At 41.8% G+C, this 16,893-nt stretch overlaps 1 protein-coding gene across 1 annotated transcript; it reads left to right on the plus strand.

Moving 5' to 3' along the window:
• Positions 1-1,708: 1,708 nt before the first annotated feature.
• hmgcra (3-hydroxy-3-methylglutaryl-CoA reductase a) lies at positions 1,709-13,598 on the plus strand (the record flags this gene model as incomplete). Its single annotated transcript, XM_083900756.1, has 19 exons — positions 1,709-1,873; positions 2,157-2,268; positions 2,666-2,753; positions 2,830-2,914; positions 3,003-3,108; positions 3,921-4,027; positions 4,437-4,550; positions 4,638-4,798; positions 5,247-5,500; positions 5,583-5,749; positions 6,402-6,596; positions 7,165-7,323; positions 7,463-7,620; positions 7,717-7,822; positions 7,935-8,105; positions 8,484-8,624; positions 8,717-8,875; positions 10,552-10,706; positions 13,544-13,598. 19 exons carry the CDS (start codon positions 1,709-1,711, stop codon positions 13,596-13,598), a joined length of 2,658 nt encoding a protein of 885 aa, XP_083756882.1.
• Positions 13,599-16,893: the final 3,295 nt, after the last annotated feature.

Raw genomic sequence — 16,893 nt, forward strand, 5'->3', positions numbered from 1 at the left:
CGGTAAACTGTTAGTGATATTACTGCCTGAAAAACAACGAGTATAACGTTAACGAATCAAAGTGTCTGTTCTTACAGTAGCATATATGTATATGAACTGTAAATATGCTAACGTTAGCTCAGGTGGCGTTACATATAAACATGGATAAATGTGGTGGTAAAAATAAATATAAAACAAAATACTCACTTTATACTCAGGCGGCCGTTTATCCCGTTTCCTTCATCCACTGGGCCAGCGCCCGCTACCCCCGTTGCCCACGTTGCCCCCGTTGGCAGGCCGCAGCAGAGTGACCGAGTTGCTCCAGATCCGGCCAGTGCCAGACCGAAGTGCGTGCGGCCTGACTCTGGCTACACTCGGCCAGAGCTGGCTGTGGCACATTCAAGTGCCCACAAAAAGTTCTCCAGGTACCCGGTTCTGGCCTAAAACATATTTGAGCCAAAAAGCAGGTCTTTTCCCTCGCAGCCATATCAGTTTGAAAACTACATTCTGTCATTGTCTTCTCAGTTTACAAGGCCAAATTTAAGAGAGCCAGAGCCGGTGGTAACTTTTAGCAAAGATGGCGGACACTGTGTTTCCATTCTGGGAATGAAGTCTCGTCCATTCTGGGAAGTCTCGTCCCTCTATGGGTGAGTCAAAAAAATGCAGAACTAGTGTTGTAGTTCAAATCTCGTTACGCATCATATGATATACATGGAGGTGAACACAAGTATTATTTTTTTAGAAATCAGGGGAAAACTGAGGGAGGGAAGCACACTTTAAAAAAACTAATACTGCTATTCTACCAATACAAAACCACATGGTAATCAGTGAAGTATTCCTTTAACTAAATTAAACGACTACTATTGCACCTGGGGTTCATTCCTGAGCTACCAGGATCTACCCCCTCTATGCTCAATACACTGCAGGATCTACAGCGTATTGAGCAAGCTTGAAGGTGCATTCAAGAAACCTCTTCAATTTCATCAGTTCCGCAAACACATGAAGGCCTAGGGGAAAAACCTGATCACAACAAGAATTTAGAGACGCCCTCTTCCCAACACCCAAGAAACCACCAGCAACACATCAAACAAACCATTTTAAAGGTTCATTAAAACCAAGCAACAAATGTCTGCTGGCTGTGAGAGGTTTGAGGAGGTCCACTGCAGCTGGGATGTTCAGGCCTCTTATTTGGATTCCTCCTGTGCAGGACCAATCAGCTCGTAGTACCTGGCTACATGTGGAGTAGACATGAGTGTAGAGATGTATCTGATGTCAGTGTGTTTGTGTGTCTTTGTGAATGACAAGGAGAGAGGAAAGAAGAAATGGGAGAAGCTTGAGTAAATCTGAGCTATACTCACGCTGCTGTAACATGAAATAAGATTTTAAGCAATAGAAAAATGAATGAATGTATGAGGATACTCTAATTCATCCTAAAGACTGTGCAATGTGGCCATATGCATCCTCAAAGCATCACTGACTGTGTTTTTTGTGATATTGACACATTTGGAGCTGAACTTATCGTGATCCACGTGTGATTGAATCACTTAGGATGGATGTTATTGCCAATTGTGAATGGTGTCTTGTCAGTCAACCCTTTGCCATAATCTCTTATGCCGTTTCATTGTACACATTGTCCAAGCATGTTTCCGATGATCAGCCCCACCACAGTTACCTTCAGCCTCCCTGCTTATTTCACTCTGCTTGTGTTATTTGGCAGCTTAGTTTCACAATGCTGACCCGCCTTTTCCGTATGCATGGCCTCCTGGTGGCCTCCCACCCCTGGGAGGTGATAGTGGGCACCGTCACCCTCACTATCTGCATGATGTCCATGAACATGTTTACCGGCAATGACCAGATCTGTGGCTGGAACTTTGACTGCCCCAAAACAGAAGAGGTGAGTAGCAGTGGAAAACAATTGTTATCTGGGATAAAATGTGTTTACTACTTGTTAAATACAGTTGTTATCCAGTCACAATAATGATTTGATATATTATTTTGTTGTGGTCTTCGCTTAAAATCCTATGTCAAGAGGACTGAGACAGGCCAAGTCTCAAGTGGTGATGTCTTGATAGCAAGACCATTTTTGAGGACTAGAACACCAGTGATCCCTCACCGAACTATACATTTGTAATTAATTTCTTCCTCCTTTGTCATTAATCAGATTTCCCTTTTTACAGCAGATTCTAAGCAGTGATATCATCATCCTGACAATCACCCGTTGCATCGCCATCGTCTACATTTACTTCCAGTTCCAGAACCTGAGACAACTTGGATCCAAATATATTTTAGGTAAATTACTGATGGGCCCATAACCTCTTTTTGTTAGATATCAAAGGAGACCATGATGCTATGGTTCTTATGGTGAGTTCAGAGTGAATGCAAAGCAAATTTTATGTCACAATACTCGTGCTCGTCAATACTGGGGCCTCAAGATCATTTGTGTTACTAACCTGTAACTACTTGCCTGGGGCTAATGTCAGAGCTAACCAATAATAGTGCGACCAACTGATCCTAGTGACAAATATTTTAATTATTTACCAAGTAGTCCATCAAATGTTTCTCTTTCTGATATCCACACCAGTGATTTTGATCCAGCAACAGCCAATATATAAATCCAATACCTTATCTATATATTGACCTAACTAGCTACATATGACTAAAAATCACTTCATCCACTGTCTTGCAGGCATCGCTGGTCTTTTCACCATATTCTCCAGCTTCGTATTCAGCACAGTCGTCATTCACTTTCTCGACAAAGAGCTCACAGGCCTCAAGTAAGGACACATTTTGCGAACTTTCCTCATATCTCTGTTAAAATGCTCCAACTGAATGCTCTCTTATGTTCTGCAGTGAGGCTTTGCCTTTTTTCCTGCTTCTCATCGACCTGTCCAAAGCATGTTCTCTTGCCAAGTTTGCCTTAAGCTCCAGTTGTCAGGTATGAAGAAATATTCAGTCGTCATATTAGAATATTCCACATCATTTTTAGAAAGATACTTTGACATATTTACTCCCAACTTTTTCAGGATGAAGTGAGAGACAACATCGCTCGTGGTATGGCAGTACTGGGACCGACCTTCACTCTAGATGCCCTGGTAGAATGCTTAGTGATCGGCGTAGGAACCATGTCAGGTACGTGATGCCAAAAATTTTAATCACAGTTTTATCACATTGTTTTCAGTCGTGCTAATGACGAGCTCACAAAAACATATTGTAAATAAAAAATCAAAAAAAGTTGTTAAATGTAAAAAAATAGGTAAATTGCTGACGCTACGGAATGTCTCAAACAAAAACATTCTTTACCACATTCCTGAGCAGATGATAACCTAAACTTGATTATATGAAGGAAGAGCATTACTTTGTGTAATCTTCCACTGTATAAAGTTGAAGATTAACTAAACCCCGAAACCACTTTTTTCAGACATAAACCAGTGTATATGGGTATCTAGTAATATTATATTCTGAGTAGGGATGCACCAATTGCCATTTTTGGGGCCAATTCCGATTTTTCAAGAAGGTTGACCTGCCGATACCGATTTTAGCCGATTCTGATCGGCCGCAATCGGCAACTGGCCGGTCAGTCAGAAATATTCCGATTTTAATAAGCCGGGCAAATGCACCCGTTAACGTTAAATAAAAGTACATCTAAAGGTAGTTATGTCTCGTTGTATTAGTTTGTCCTGTTATTGACGTCATGCTGTCATCACCTGACAGTCTGGCTGATTGAAAGCCCCAGATGCAGCGGATGCAACACACACCAGATGTGCGATGCAAATGCTATGAGAATATATTCGAATATCTGTGTTTTTTTAAGGGGGAATATTCGAATGATCATTTTTGAGCAATTTGTAAAAAATTGGCAAGAATGAACTCCAGGAAGACAACTCCGCTTTGATAGAAATTTGCTTCAAAACAAACAACAGTGTCTTTCTTATATCTCTCAGGTGTCCGGCAGTTGGAAATCATGTGCTGCTTTGGCTGCATGTCTGTCTTGGCCAACTACTTTGTGTTCATGACTTTCTTCCCAGCATGTGTCTCACTGGTGCTGGAGGTAAGAGCTCAGCCTCATTGAATATGCATGCAAGTGTTTTAGGTGCTCTTTGTCTGACCTTTAGCAGAACTATGGCTCATGCTCTTGCAGTCATGTCTTAGGGCATGTCTTAGTCAGAGGTTAGCTCACGAGCCATGGAAGAATGGAAGTGCAGTCAGAATTCAAAGTTCCACTTCAGCCTATTTCTTAGTATTATTGGCTTTGCTTGTTTTTTCTAGATTTACGAGATGTCCTATCTTTAAATATTTTAAATAATTTAAAATTCAGTCTGAAGCAAATAGATAGTTACTCAATATTATTCACTACTTCAATAATTGACATTTTCATTTTTGAAATGTATTTGTGCTTTCTTAGTGCTTTCTCTAATTCCTGTTAGTTTAATATTGATCGAGTTGTTTTGCTCTGCTAGCTGTCCCGTGAGAGTCAGGAGGGCCATCCTATCTGGCAGCTGAGTCACTTCTCTGGAGTCATGGAGGAGGACAACAAACCCAACCCTGTTACGCAGAGAGTCAAAATGATCATGGTAACCATTGATCATTTTTTGTGTTTTGTTTCTTAGTTTTCTTTTGAACAGTGTGTGACTTCTCTATTATGCGTTCTCTCTCTCCAGTCTCTGGGCCTGGTGATGGTTCATGCCCACAGCCGATGGATCGCCGAGCCCTTGTCCATCAACTCCACAGTAGGAATCTCTCAGGTTGGCATGGAGCTGGACCAGATCTCACCCAGGAGAATCGAGCCAGAAAAAACACTTTGGCACTTTTACGTCACCAGGTGGGAATGTTGATATGCTTGTTTTTCTACAGCCTGTTTGCACGCGGCAGCAATCTTTGTCAGTCTGGAAAAACATCAATCACTGTCAACTGTCTTAAATCCTGCCCACTGTCAGCTTTACACCATCCACACCACAACTTCTGACCCTAATGACCACATGCTGACCTGGTTTTAACATCTATCCAGATCAGGGTCCAATCACAATTGGTATGAGAAGATGAATTTTAATGGCAAGTGTGAACAGACAAACCTAATACTGCCCACTCTTTCAGATCTGATTCAATATCTTTTGATGATGTTTTACTATTAGACTTGCATCTCAGTTTTTACTGATGTCATAAAGAGAACATAAATATGTACTGTAGAAGAAACATTTATCATCTAATGGTAGTGCTAGCCTCTGAAATGCATCATACATCATGCTCACGTTCTCGTTCATGTTCTGCAGGATGATAACTATGGACGTAGAGCAGGTGATCTGTCTGGCTCTGGCTCTGCTGCTGGCTATCAAGTACATCTTCTTTGAGCAGGTTGAGATAGAGTCAACCCTGTCCCTGAAAAACCCAGTCACTCTGTCTCCCCCTGCCCTGACCCAGAGGCGGCCCGCTGAAACCTGCTACAGGCAGGAGCCCGCAGCTGCTCCATGCCTCGAACCTGCCCATATTGTTGCTGTCCCACCAACTGTCAACATGACAGAGAAAGGTGTGTTTGGACTCAGTGGTTATTATTATAGTAAGTGAACATCCACTGCACATTGATGTCTAACGCAACCTTGTTTCCTTAGATGAGGTTATCCGGCCCCTGTCACCCTCAGCCACTGAGCCCGAGCCAAAGAGCAAATTCATTCTGGGGGATGACGTGGAGGAGCTCAAGTTTGAAGCTGCTCAGATAAGCCTCCCACCAGAGCCCAGAGGCCTAGACCAATGTGTGGACATCCTCAAAAATCCTGAGGTAAAACAGCAATGAAATATCTCTTTTACTGCTGATAACAAGGCTGACTTCCTGTCTCTTTGGCCCTAAAGTGTCCGTCACCAGTAAGACTTGAGCTTGTTGTGTGGTTTAACTCGACTAATGAGATTAGTCACTTTGGTGTCTCTCTTTGAGGTTGAACTAATTAGAGCATGACGCAAGTAGAAAATACTTGTCATTCCAAATTGGATACTGTTTCCTCCAATGATTTGAGATGATGATGAAAGAAAAATAATAATAATAAGATACACTCCCACCATCAAGTCAAATTCTGAACGGATAATCACACCACCATACCTGAGTGATACACAGTTAACAGCTGTTCTTCACACCTTTTCCTGCTTTTTAGTGATTAGTATCGATAGTAATCCTTCATTTCTAAACAGATTTATTTTTTGTCTCCCCCAAAAGTAGAGTCATTGAACTTCAGTGTTTTTTGTGGTATTGAATGGATATCAAATTTCCCTTTTATCACATAATATATAAAATGTCATGTCTTTTTACCCAAGATGTTTTTAGTTTTTTTTTGCAAATTGCATGTTCTCTCACATCAATAACATTTATAGTTAAAGTATATAGTATCAGTTTATATATGGAGTCGACATGAACCTGTTTACGTTTGTGTCTGTTGCAGCTTGGCCCTCGTTTCCTGAGTGATGCAGAGGTGATGCTGCTGGTGAACTCCAAACACATCCCTGCCTACAAACTGGAGGCCATGATGGAGAAACCAGAGAGAGGCGTGGCCATACGAAGACAGATGATATCAGCAAAGCTACCCTCTGCTACTGCGCTCTCCACCCTGCCATACACCGACTATGACTACTCCAAGGTGAAAACACACTCACTCACACCCTGAACCCTAAACTTACCCATTACAACCAAATTCCTAACCTCAACCCTTAATTTAACCTTAAAGCCAGGTGTTAACCCTCAAAAAGCCCTTTAAAGTTGTGAGGACCTAGCCACAATGTCCTCACAAAGAAACATTTGATTTAAAATGTGTACTCGCAGCCTTCTAAAGACACACAAACACACACAGCCTGTTAGGCTTCGTTCACATGACTAGCCACAACTGTTGTATCTCAATTAACTACAGATCAGATTTGACAGTTCATATTCATAACTACAAACTTTTGCATCTGACTTTCATGTGAATGTGACTGTCCTCTAAAACACCACACACAGACACTCCTATAGCTTTGCCAAGCTTCTGATGACGACAATGCCCAGAAAATACTGTATGTGTATATGTATGGCTAATTTTTGTGGTGGAAATAAAAACAATTATTGTAATGAATGTATAGATGTATAGATGTGTATGATGTAAAGATTTCTGCCTGCTACACCAATACGAATCATCTTTACCTGAACTTCTCGCCTACTTCTCTGTTTTCCAGGTTATGGGCACGTGTTGTGAGAATGTGATTGGATACATGCCTGTACCGGTGGGCGTGGCCGGACCACTGCATCTGGATGGGAAGCAGTTCCAGGTTCCCATGGCAACCACAGAGGGATGCTTAGTTGCCAGCACCAACCGTGGCTGTCGAGCAATTGCTGTGAGTGTAAAAGACCAACACACTAATTACATTAGGAGTCAATATTCTTTGTCAGTGGGACACACCCACAAAAACTGAGAATTAAATGTGAATACATACTAACTCTGTATGGATGATGTCTTGCATCTGTGTGTTGTAGCTCGGAGGCGGAGCCAGCAGTCGTATCCTGGCTGACAGCATGACTCGAGGGCCTGTAGCGAGGATGCCGTCTGCTTGCCAGGCTGCCGAGGTAAAGGAGTGGCTGGAGAGCACAGACGGTTTCCAGGCCGTAAGAGAGGCTTTTGACAACACCAGCAGGTACAACAAAAGTAAACATCGTTGAAATTCAAAGTGTGTGCTCAGTGTCTACTACTGTATGTCTAATTGGTGTCTTTTTGTGGTGGCTATTTGCAGGTTTGCTCGGCTTCAGAAGCTCCTTGTTTGTGTAGCTGGTCGAAATCTATACATTCGATTTCATTCTAAGACTGGAGATGCTATGGGCATGAACATGATCTCCAAGGTAACTTTTTTTAACCACCTCTTTGGGACCTTTTCTGGCATAAACACTGATTATACATGACAACCATGTAATCCTGCAGTTAATGATGATTTACATGTGTTCTTACCTCTAGGGAACAGAACAGGCTCTGAGCAGACTGCAGCAGCACTTCCCAGAGTTGCAGGTGGTGGCAATCAGTGGGAACTACTGCACCGACAAGAAACCTGCTGCCATCAACTGGATCGAAGGCAGGGGAAAGTCTGCTGTCTGTGAAGCAACCATCCCTGCTAAGGTCGTCAGAGAGGTAGCAAGAGCCAGAACTAAAGACGCTGCTCACTGCTGATATATTTATTGATATCTTCTTAGCTTCCTGATGGCCATCAAGAAATTAAGTTGTATCGAATAAGAAACAAATCCATTGTCTGTAGCGCTCACTATACTGTAGTTAATAAGAGGTTCATTATATTAATGAGGATGATGAGAGATTCCATCTGCACCCTCACTCTGCTTCACGCACTGTGTCCTGTGTTTTATCACTCCTACTTATATTATTATATTTTTCTTTCAAAGATTTATTTTGATGGCTATCTTGAATGTCAAGAGAATTTCTTTTCAGAAACAACTCACAGACTCATTCTTCAATCAGCAAACTCATGCCCAGTGCTTGTCCCCTCTCCTTCAGGTTCTGAAAACAACAACAGAAGCTATGGTGGAGGTGAACATCAGTAAGAACCTGGTGGGCTCGGCCATGGCAGGGAGCATCGGTGGATATAACGCTCATGCAGCCAACCTGGTTGCTGCCATCTTCATAGCCTGTGGACAGGTCAACTAGTTCCATGAACACATTGTGCATCAGTTAGTTTCAATTTTGTTCTTAAGTTAATGTATTTGAGTGTGTGTTTGTGTGTTCCCCAGGACCCTGCCCAGTCAGTAGGCAGCAGTAACTGCATCACCTTAATGGAGGCAACAGGGCCAACACGGGAGGATCTGCACATCTGCTGCACCATGCCTTCCATAGAGCTTGGCACTGTAGGAGGAGGCACCAACCTGCCTCCCCAGCAAGCCTGTCTGCAGGTAGGCACACACACAACAGACATGTGGGAACACTAAGGGCCTGATTTACTAAAGCTTTGCACATGCAAAAACGCGCGCAAACTGGATTGCACACGCAAATGTGCGTTGATGCTGATCTACTAACAGGGCGCAACGAGGAGTGCGTCCCTCAGGCGGGCAAAATAGCACTCGCAACCCATTTAGCGTTCTTGCCTTAATGCATATGCAATGTGGGGCGTTTACACGCAATTTTGCATGTGATGGGAGGAGAAAATGTAAATATGTTATTTTAGCATGCGCAGAGTGATTTATCAAACCTGAAACTGATTGCGGTGCTTATTTTTGCCTCTATATTTAGCACGTTTCAAGGCAGGTCTTAACTGGCACAGCGGTGCGCGCATATGGCTGAGGTTATCTTCTGCAAAATCCATAAACAAAAATACTTTTTGTAAATCAGGAAATTACGCTTTTCCAGAGCATGTTCAACTACGCGTTCACAGATGACGCACTTTCATTTCTTATTTGGTATATCTGAATAAATTAAATATAGATATCCATAGGAGAAATGTGTGTTTGTACTGGTATGGGCTCACCTTGGTCTGCAATTTGTGGTTCAAGGAGGGGTCGTACCTATGTTTCCTGGTTAAGACCGGAGAAACGGGGAACCCCGCTTTACCTTAACGGGTCCAGCTCTAACCTGGTCTACTCTGGGTGCACGGCGAAGCGCAGGCAGCGCAGTGCGCAAACATCACCAAAACCTCACAGGCAGGTTTCCACAGTTCCAGGCACATTTAAATGCAATAAATAATCACAACAATCACTATTTAATGTAACTATCTGAATCAGCTATAGATAATCATCGATATCGATTGTCCCGTCGCCTCTGACTTCAAATCATAGGCTGTTGGCACGCTTAATGGAAACTCAGCCTGACTGAATGAACACAGATGAAACCAGGGACGGACTGGGACTACAAAGCCGTTGTGATGATCCGCTTTATTTATTTATTTATTTATTTACTTGTTGACAAAAAAGTCACACATCCATTGAAAGAAGACCTATGTGTAAGCTTGAGAGAAACAGCAGAGCGTCCCCTGGCAGCTGCAGGTGAGTCAGGAGGAGAGCGCAGCACCTTTTTTTTTTTTACGGCAACATCCATAGTCCATAGTTGTCTTTGTTTGATACGTCAGGTAATGATGGAGCTGTCCAAAATTCCGACGCAGGATTAAAATAATAATAATATAAAAAGGTTCTATGGACCCGGGGAACAAGGATGTCATATCCCTCGATCTCAGTTTTGCTCATCGCAGAACGTACTTTCTGTTCAGTGGCTTCAAATTTCATTCTGCACTTCCGTTGAGTCTGCACTTTCTCCATGTTGACAACCCTTGACTAGCGCAAAATCCTCATTTAAATAGGGCGGTCTTAACCACTTCTGTGCCTGTAGTCAATTGCGGTCGCAATCTTAGTAGTTCACCTGCAAAACGTAATCCAGTAACAGACGCAGTCTTTATGCTTGCGCACGCAATTTAGCACTATCTATTTGGAATCTTAGTAAATCAGGCCCTAAGTATATTGCCATTTTACATTTCATTTTTACATCCTTGGAAAAGAGATTATTAATGTCAATGCACAATGATGGTGACATTTGTCAATACCATATGTGTGTGTGTGTGTGTGTGTGTGTGTGTGTGAAGATGCTGGGTGTGCTGGGTGCTTGTCAGGACTGTCCTGGGGAGAATGCGCGGCAGCTGGCCAGGGTTGTGTCTGCCACCGTGTTGGCTGGAGAGCTCTCACTCATGGCCGCTCTGGCTGCTGGACACCTGGTCAAGAGTCACATGACACACAACAGGTAAGAGCAAATAACTTTCATTGGCTGATTAACTCCATGATCTATTATTATATTTACACGTACACTGCAATACGCAAAGCTAGCATTGCATATTTATAGTGTGTCTGCAATAAGTAGACAACCTGTTAGCTTCAGTCCAGTTTCTGGTCCGAGGATGTTGCTGTTCTGTTAGCTTCCCTAAAGCAGTTAAACACACTGCACTGTCTGATTTAGCCTGTTTACTTGCAACTTCCTTTTTACTCATGATACAAGTCACTGTATTTTCAAAGAAGAGCCCAAACGCTGAAGCACCAATAAGACATGATTGCTTGAGAGTAAAAAAATGTCAGAAGTGTGGCTACTAAGAGCCGCAACCGCAAAGCACCTGTGCGCCTGCGGCTCTTAATTTGAAAAGACCCGCAGCCGCGGCTGGAGTTCAACAGAGTTTGACCGCTCTGACAGCGTTTTGCATTATGTTCTAGATGTGCGCAATACCATAGCCTGTGATATCCGAAAATAATGTACTATGGCGACCTTGAGTGTCTTGAAAGTCACCTTCAAATATAATGCATTATTATTATTATTATTATTATTATTACTATGTCAACTAGTAATGTCAGCACAATAACTGTTGATGAATACAGAGCCAGACTGAACATAGGAGCGCAGCTTCGCGGCTGAGACACAAATAGACCGCGGGACACTGCTGCTGTTGCGGCTCAAAAGAGACGGAGCAACCTTAGCTTAGCGTTTTTAAATGATATGCCATGTTTGTAGTAGAGCTGTGAAAAGCAAACTGTTGCTTGCAAAGTTTGCATTCCACTTTTTTATTGTCATCTACTTTTGAAAAATTCTGCCACACTGCTGATGTCTTTGAGATGGATGCGACAGGAGGACTGACTGTAGCCTAACATGAAAAGCTCAAAATTCACGTATAATTAATGGCAATGCTAATCTGTCTGTCGCTCATGAGCCACGGTGCGACAACAACCCACTGGGCTGGACTAAAGCAAAATATTGGAAAAGAAGGGGGGTGTTCACAGGTGCTCTAAAACACCCCTATTAGACTTGGTAATTTCATCCTAATGAAATTCACCATAAAAAATAATAATAATAAAAAAATTAAAAAAATCGACCAATCACAATTTTGGTCGAGCCAGAGCGTGTCGACCAATTAGTCGACCAGTCCCCTTTGACTTTACAGCCCTAGAAGCTTCATCATTATTGTGGGGTGTATGGGGGAATCTGATGCAATGCTAACATTACCATTTTGAGATTCTCATTTGTTCTAAAGCAAAATTTAGCAATGGAATTGTTCAGTTTGGTAGAATACAGTATGTATATATATTTGGGCTTTTCCATTAGGAATAGTACCAAAATAACCAGCCCCAACCGTTACATTCTTTGGCACCCTTCCTTTGGGGTACTGGAGTAAATGGTATGGTCTGAGTGGAGCTAGACCAGCTCAACCAGAAAATCATCACTCTCTCACAACTGCTGTTTCTCTCACCGTCTGCAGTCTATTCTCATACAAAGCTTGTTGACGTCCTGTTGAGACAAACAGCCACAAACCGAGCAGGAAAAAAAGAGCTGCTGGATGTCCTTCATTGTTATCTGTTGTGTCACATTCAATGTTGTCGTTCATTGTCTTCGCACCGGTATGATGGCACACTACATATCTCGCTCACACGGTACTAATTATATCCACGAGAAACGCGCACGGATATTATGGAATCGGTCTTGCGCGTCCGCGTCGTCGTCCGCGTCCGTAGATTTTAGCCGTTAACGCGATTACTGGAAAGGCGTTTGAGATTAAATGTTCTTATTTTTTTTATGGGTCACATACCTCCTGTAGATGATCCCTATTGATTTTGAGCTGTCTACCATTATTATTAATTAGTTAATTAATTAATTAATTACTGATATAAAAACCATATTTTCGCCTGTATCTTCCAAAGTATTGCAGGTATTGGCTTCAAATTTTGCATGGGCATCACATACCACCTAAGAATTATCCCTATCTTTGTAGCTTTATTATTAATTAGCAAATTAATTTATTATGCTAAAAACACATTTTCGGCTTTATCTGCCAGACTAATGGAGATATTGCCTTCAAATTTTGTACAATGATTCATGTAACAACTATCTACAAGTTCAATCATTATTACTTTGGCTATGATTGGTAATAGTTACATAATAAGTTAACTGGTTAACGTATTCATATTGAGGATATCATGGGTTTATTTAGCACTTATTCATAATATTTATTACATTATAATATAAATGTTTTAATTATCATATAAAACATAGTTAAGCCTCCATTTCTTTATTAATGCATTGAATGGAAAGTTTGAACATATTGTATGCTTTTTCATGAAATTTAATAAACAGTGTATGCTTTTTCATGACATTTGGACACTGAAGATATGGCAGGTGTGGTTAGCATTTTAATATTCATAATATTTAACAAGGTATAATAGGTTAACTAGTTTTATTAAAAACTAGAGAGAAATTTATGAGGTCAGGTATTCTGTGTTCAATATCGAGTTTATATGGATACTTTGAACATGTATAAAGTGTAGTCAGCATTATATCTTAATATTTAACAGTTATTTTGTTGAATTTATTAATAATTAATTAAAACAGTTAGTGGCAGGTGCGAGTGCGTATACTTTGGGTATATTGGAAAGTTGAGGATTGGACAAGTTCGCGGATATACCCCTTGCTGTCGGCCCCCGACAGCGTAGGCTAGTTTAGTACCAGTTCATGAGCCAACCCTCCCAGCAAGGTCCTCTGCTGTTGTGGCTTATTCAGGTATAAAAAGAACATTTCTAATGATCTGACCATTTTGTCTGCAGGTCTAAGGTGAATCTACAGGAGACTCCAGGAACATGCAGCAGAAAAGCCTCTTGAGAGCCTGCGTTCAGCTTGGCTTTCTTCAATGTACGGAGCATTAAATCCAGTCAAATATGTACAAGTTCAAAAGTGAACAATCATTCATCACTGAAAAACAGACCTCATAGGTCTTCTAAGTGACATATTGTGCTCTAAGGAGCATTTGTGTGACCAATCTATGCTGGATATAAAAAGGGGCCATGCAAGCTATTTGTATTCTGTGGGTATAAATTCATTTGTGTATCTGGTTGTGTCTTACTCAGCTAATTAAGAATGAGTTAGATACTGGCTTCTTTAACTTTCTGTCACAAAAATGGATTTCTACAAAAACATGTGACACACAAACACAAAAAATCCAACAAAGGGTTCTAATTGTTAAATGTGTATTGTTTGGCATGAAAACCACAGTGTTAAGCAGTCCTATGGAGCCACAGTAAAGGTCCAATATGCGATACTTGACCACCACTAATCGTCAGACCAAACAGTTAGTGCTGGTAAACTATCAGGCCAATTGTAACGGCTCACCAATGAAAACAGACATGCAATATAATCTATGCATTAAGTTAATCACAAAGCCCTGTAGGGGAAGCGATTACTCCAAGTCAGGTTTGAGCCCTTCCTCCTTGGTGTTAATGCCAGACTAAACTTGAACCCTGGTCTTATTTCTTGTGTTGTCGGAAGCAATTTGCTCTCTCAACATCCTCCTTGTCCTCTCATATACTTGATACTCAAAATCCCTCAGCACCACTCTGATCACATACATGGTATATACGGAAGCACAGTATTTCTGATTTTCCTCCAAGTACCACCAAAGGAAGCTTACTACAGCTTCAGAACCATGCAACAGACTGAACAGCCAGAGGCTTGATAACAACACAGAGTCCTCTACTACATATTTACACTTGTAATACTTGTTTATTGATATTGTGTGAGGCAGAATATTGCATATTGGCCCTTCAAGTTTAGGTCTAATCACAAGGAAATCGAAAGATTACCATTGCCTGGCGGCAGAATGTGTGTGTTTATACTTAAAAAAAGATATGTTTTATGTCTGTGCTGTTAATACAGTAAATGGTTTATATTTGTGTAGTTGTGTTTTATAGTCTTGAGGACCACTCAAAGCACTTCAATCATTGTTCGCACAACACATTTTTTAGTAAAAATTGCTGTTAGGACATGGCCTGTGGAGACACGACGACGCCATCTATCTGCATCTGTGAAGATTTAAGTCCACAGTGGGGACAGTGAAGGCAGCTGAAACCCGGAATGGGAATACAACAGCAATTCATCAAAGAGAAGAGGAGGGAGAATGAAAACAAGAAATACAACATTAAAAAAAAAAAAAAAATATATATATATATGAAAGAGATCACAGATATTACTGCAACAACAAAAGGTCAGAAGTCAATGTATAGACATGAAACACGGTGCAAACACTGCCTCCAAGAGTTATTTGGGGTAAAGCTTCGACATGAGCATGTAGATTAGCAGAGCCGGGGTCAAACCCCCTCACCTTTTGGTCATATTAGAACCATGCAGTACACCATAAGCTGTTTCATGTTCAGTTTTATCTATGTTATGATTAAAAAAAACATTGCCATTGCATTTTCAGTCTAAAAGAGAAAAGGAAAATATGTTGATTGCACATGTGAGTTTTCCTAGCAGCAGAAGGCAGATTTTTTTTTTCACTGTATGTTATCAATAAATACACAAATAAAAACTTTGCACATCTACACTTTTGATTACTGTAATGTTATTAATGTACGTCAGCCAGAATTTAACAATCTGAGATGACGGGTCTCGGCAGAGACGACACGTTGGCTACTCAGCAGCTACTAGACTCGTTAAGTAGCTCAGCGTTGACTTTTTAGTGGTCTCTTTAGCGACTGTTGGTCTCTTTACCAGTAGTCCACACAGCTCCACTTTACCCACGGCTACGGTACTTCTTCTGCCCCTTAACGGCCATGTTAGCTCTTGTCCTCAGCTCCTCCATTGTAGTGGCCTCTTTCGCCCTTTAACGGCCCTGTTGGCTCTCGGCTTCTGCTCGCTCGTTTTGGTGGTGCTTTTGGGGGTCCCGGCACTGGCAGAGTGGCATCAAGAGTGCGCCAGGCAGAACAAAGCGACCCGAACGTTTCAAAGGATTACCCAGGCCTTTTGATGTTTGTGTCTGTTAAAGCAGAAGGTGGGGACAGTCTCGGGACCTTTGGAGATCCTGGCTCTGACACCAATTACATCACACACCAAGCACACAGAAAGCTTGGATTGACCGGCACACCAGCCTCAATCACCGTCAGTGGGGCCGATAAGGTACCCATCCAGGCCTATCGAGGACATTTTGGTCCACCAGTTGGTGGAGTGTTACCATGAGGTAATTTGTTTGTCTTCATCTGTAACTGATCATCAGAACCCGTATGCTTTGTCAGTTTACAACCTATTAAGTAGTGTATTAAGTTGTGTGTAGAATAAAACTTCTTAAAGACACTCGAGTTGTCCGCCATACTTGTTCTGATCGCCCTTCCCAGAGGGTAGTTTATTGAGCTGTAGGAAGCAGCCGGTAAAAATCTGGACAGTGTCATTTTAGAAGCTTAAACTGAAATTGGCCGTGTTTCCCAGATTCGTTAAGAAGCTCTTAACGCCAAGATCTTCTTTGGAGCGCTCTTAAGAACGATGTGAAAGAAGAACGTGTTTCCCAGAGTCGCTCTTAGCTTAAGAAGATCTTTCACTAAGAAGGAAACGTAAGATCGAGCTGACCCACTCTTAACAGCCTTCTTAGCGATCAAATGTTCAGTGATCACAGCCTGCCGCTAGGGGCGTCTAGATTTCTAGGCTACAGTGATCAAGCCGCATCAGGGAAATTTATATCCTCCACTTTTTGAAATAATAAAACAATGTTCAATGTTGAAATGCGCTCATAGCTGTGGACCACTGGCGCAAGAAACATAGGCTAATAGTAGAGAAGAAAAAACTGTTATTGAATTACACGTTTATGAGTTTATTGTACTACACATAAAAAAAACCATCAACCACCCTGTGGCATTTCACAGATATCATGTCACGATCTCACCCGCACCTTCCATTATTTATTATTATTTTTATTATTGTTTTGTCTGCTGCTGCTGCTGCTGCTGCTCTGTGCTCTCCCTTCCTCTCTCTCTGCAGGGGGCGTGGTTGACCTACTTTCACTCAAGACGCCGGTGATTGTCTACACCTGCTCCTCATCTGCAATCAGGAGGACTCATAAGCGGAGCCGTTCCCCTTCACCGGTGTCAGATCGTTCTCTCAGTTTAGTTGGTAACGTCATGCTCTTGAAGTG

The sequence above is a fragment of the Microchirus variegatus genome, assembly GCF_963457635.1.
Source record: "Microchirus variegatus genome assembly, chromosome: 14".
Taxonomy (NCBI): Eukaryota; Metazoa; Chordata; class Actinopteri; order Pleuronectiformes; family Soleidae; genus Microchirus; species Microchirus variegatus.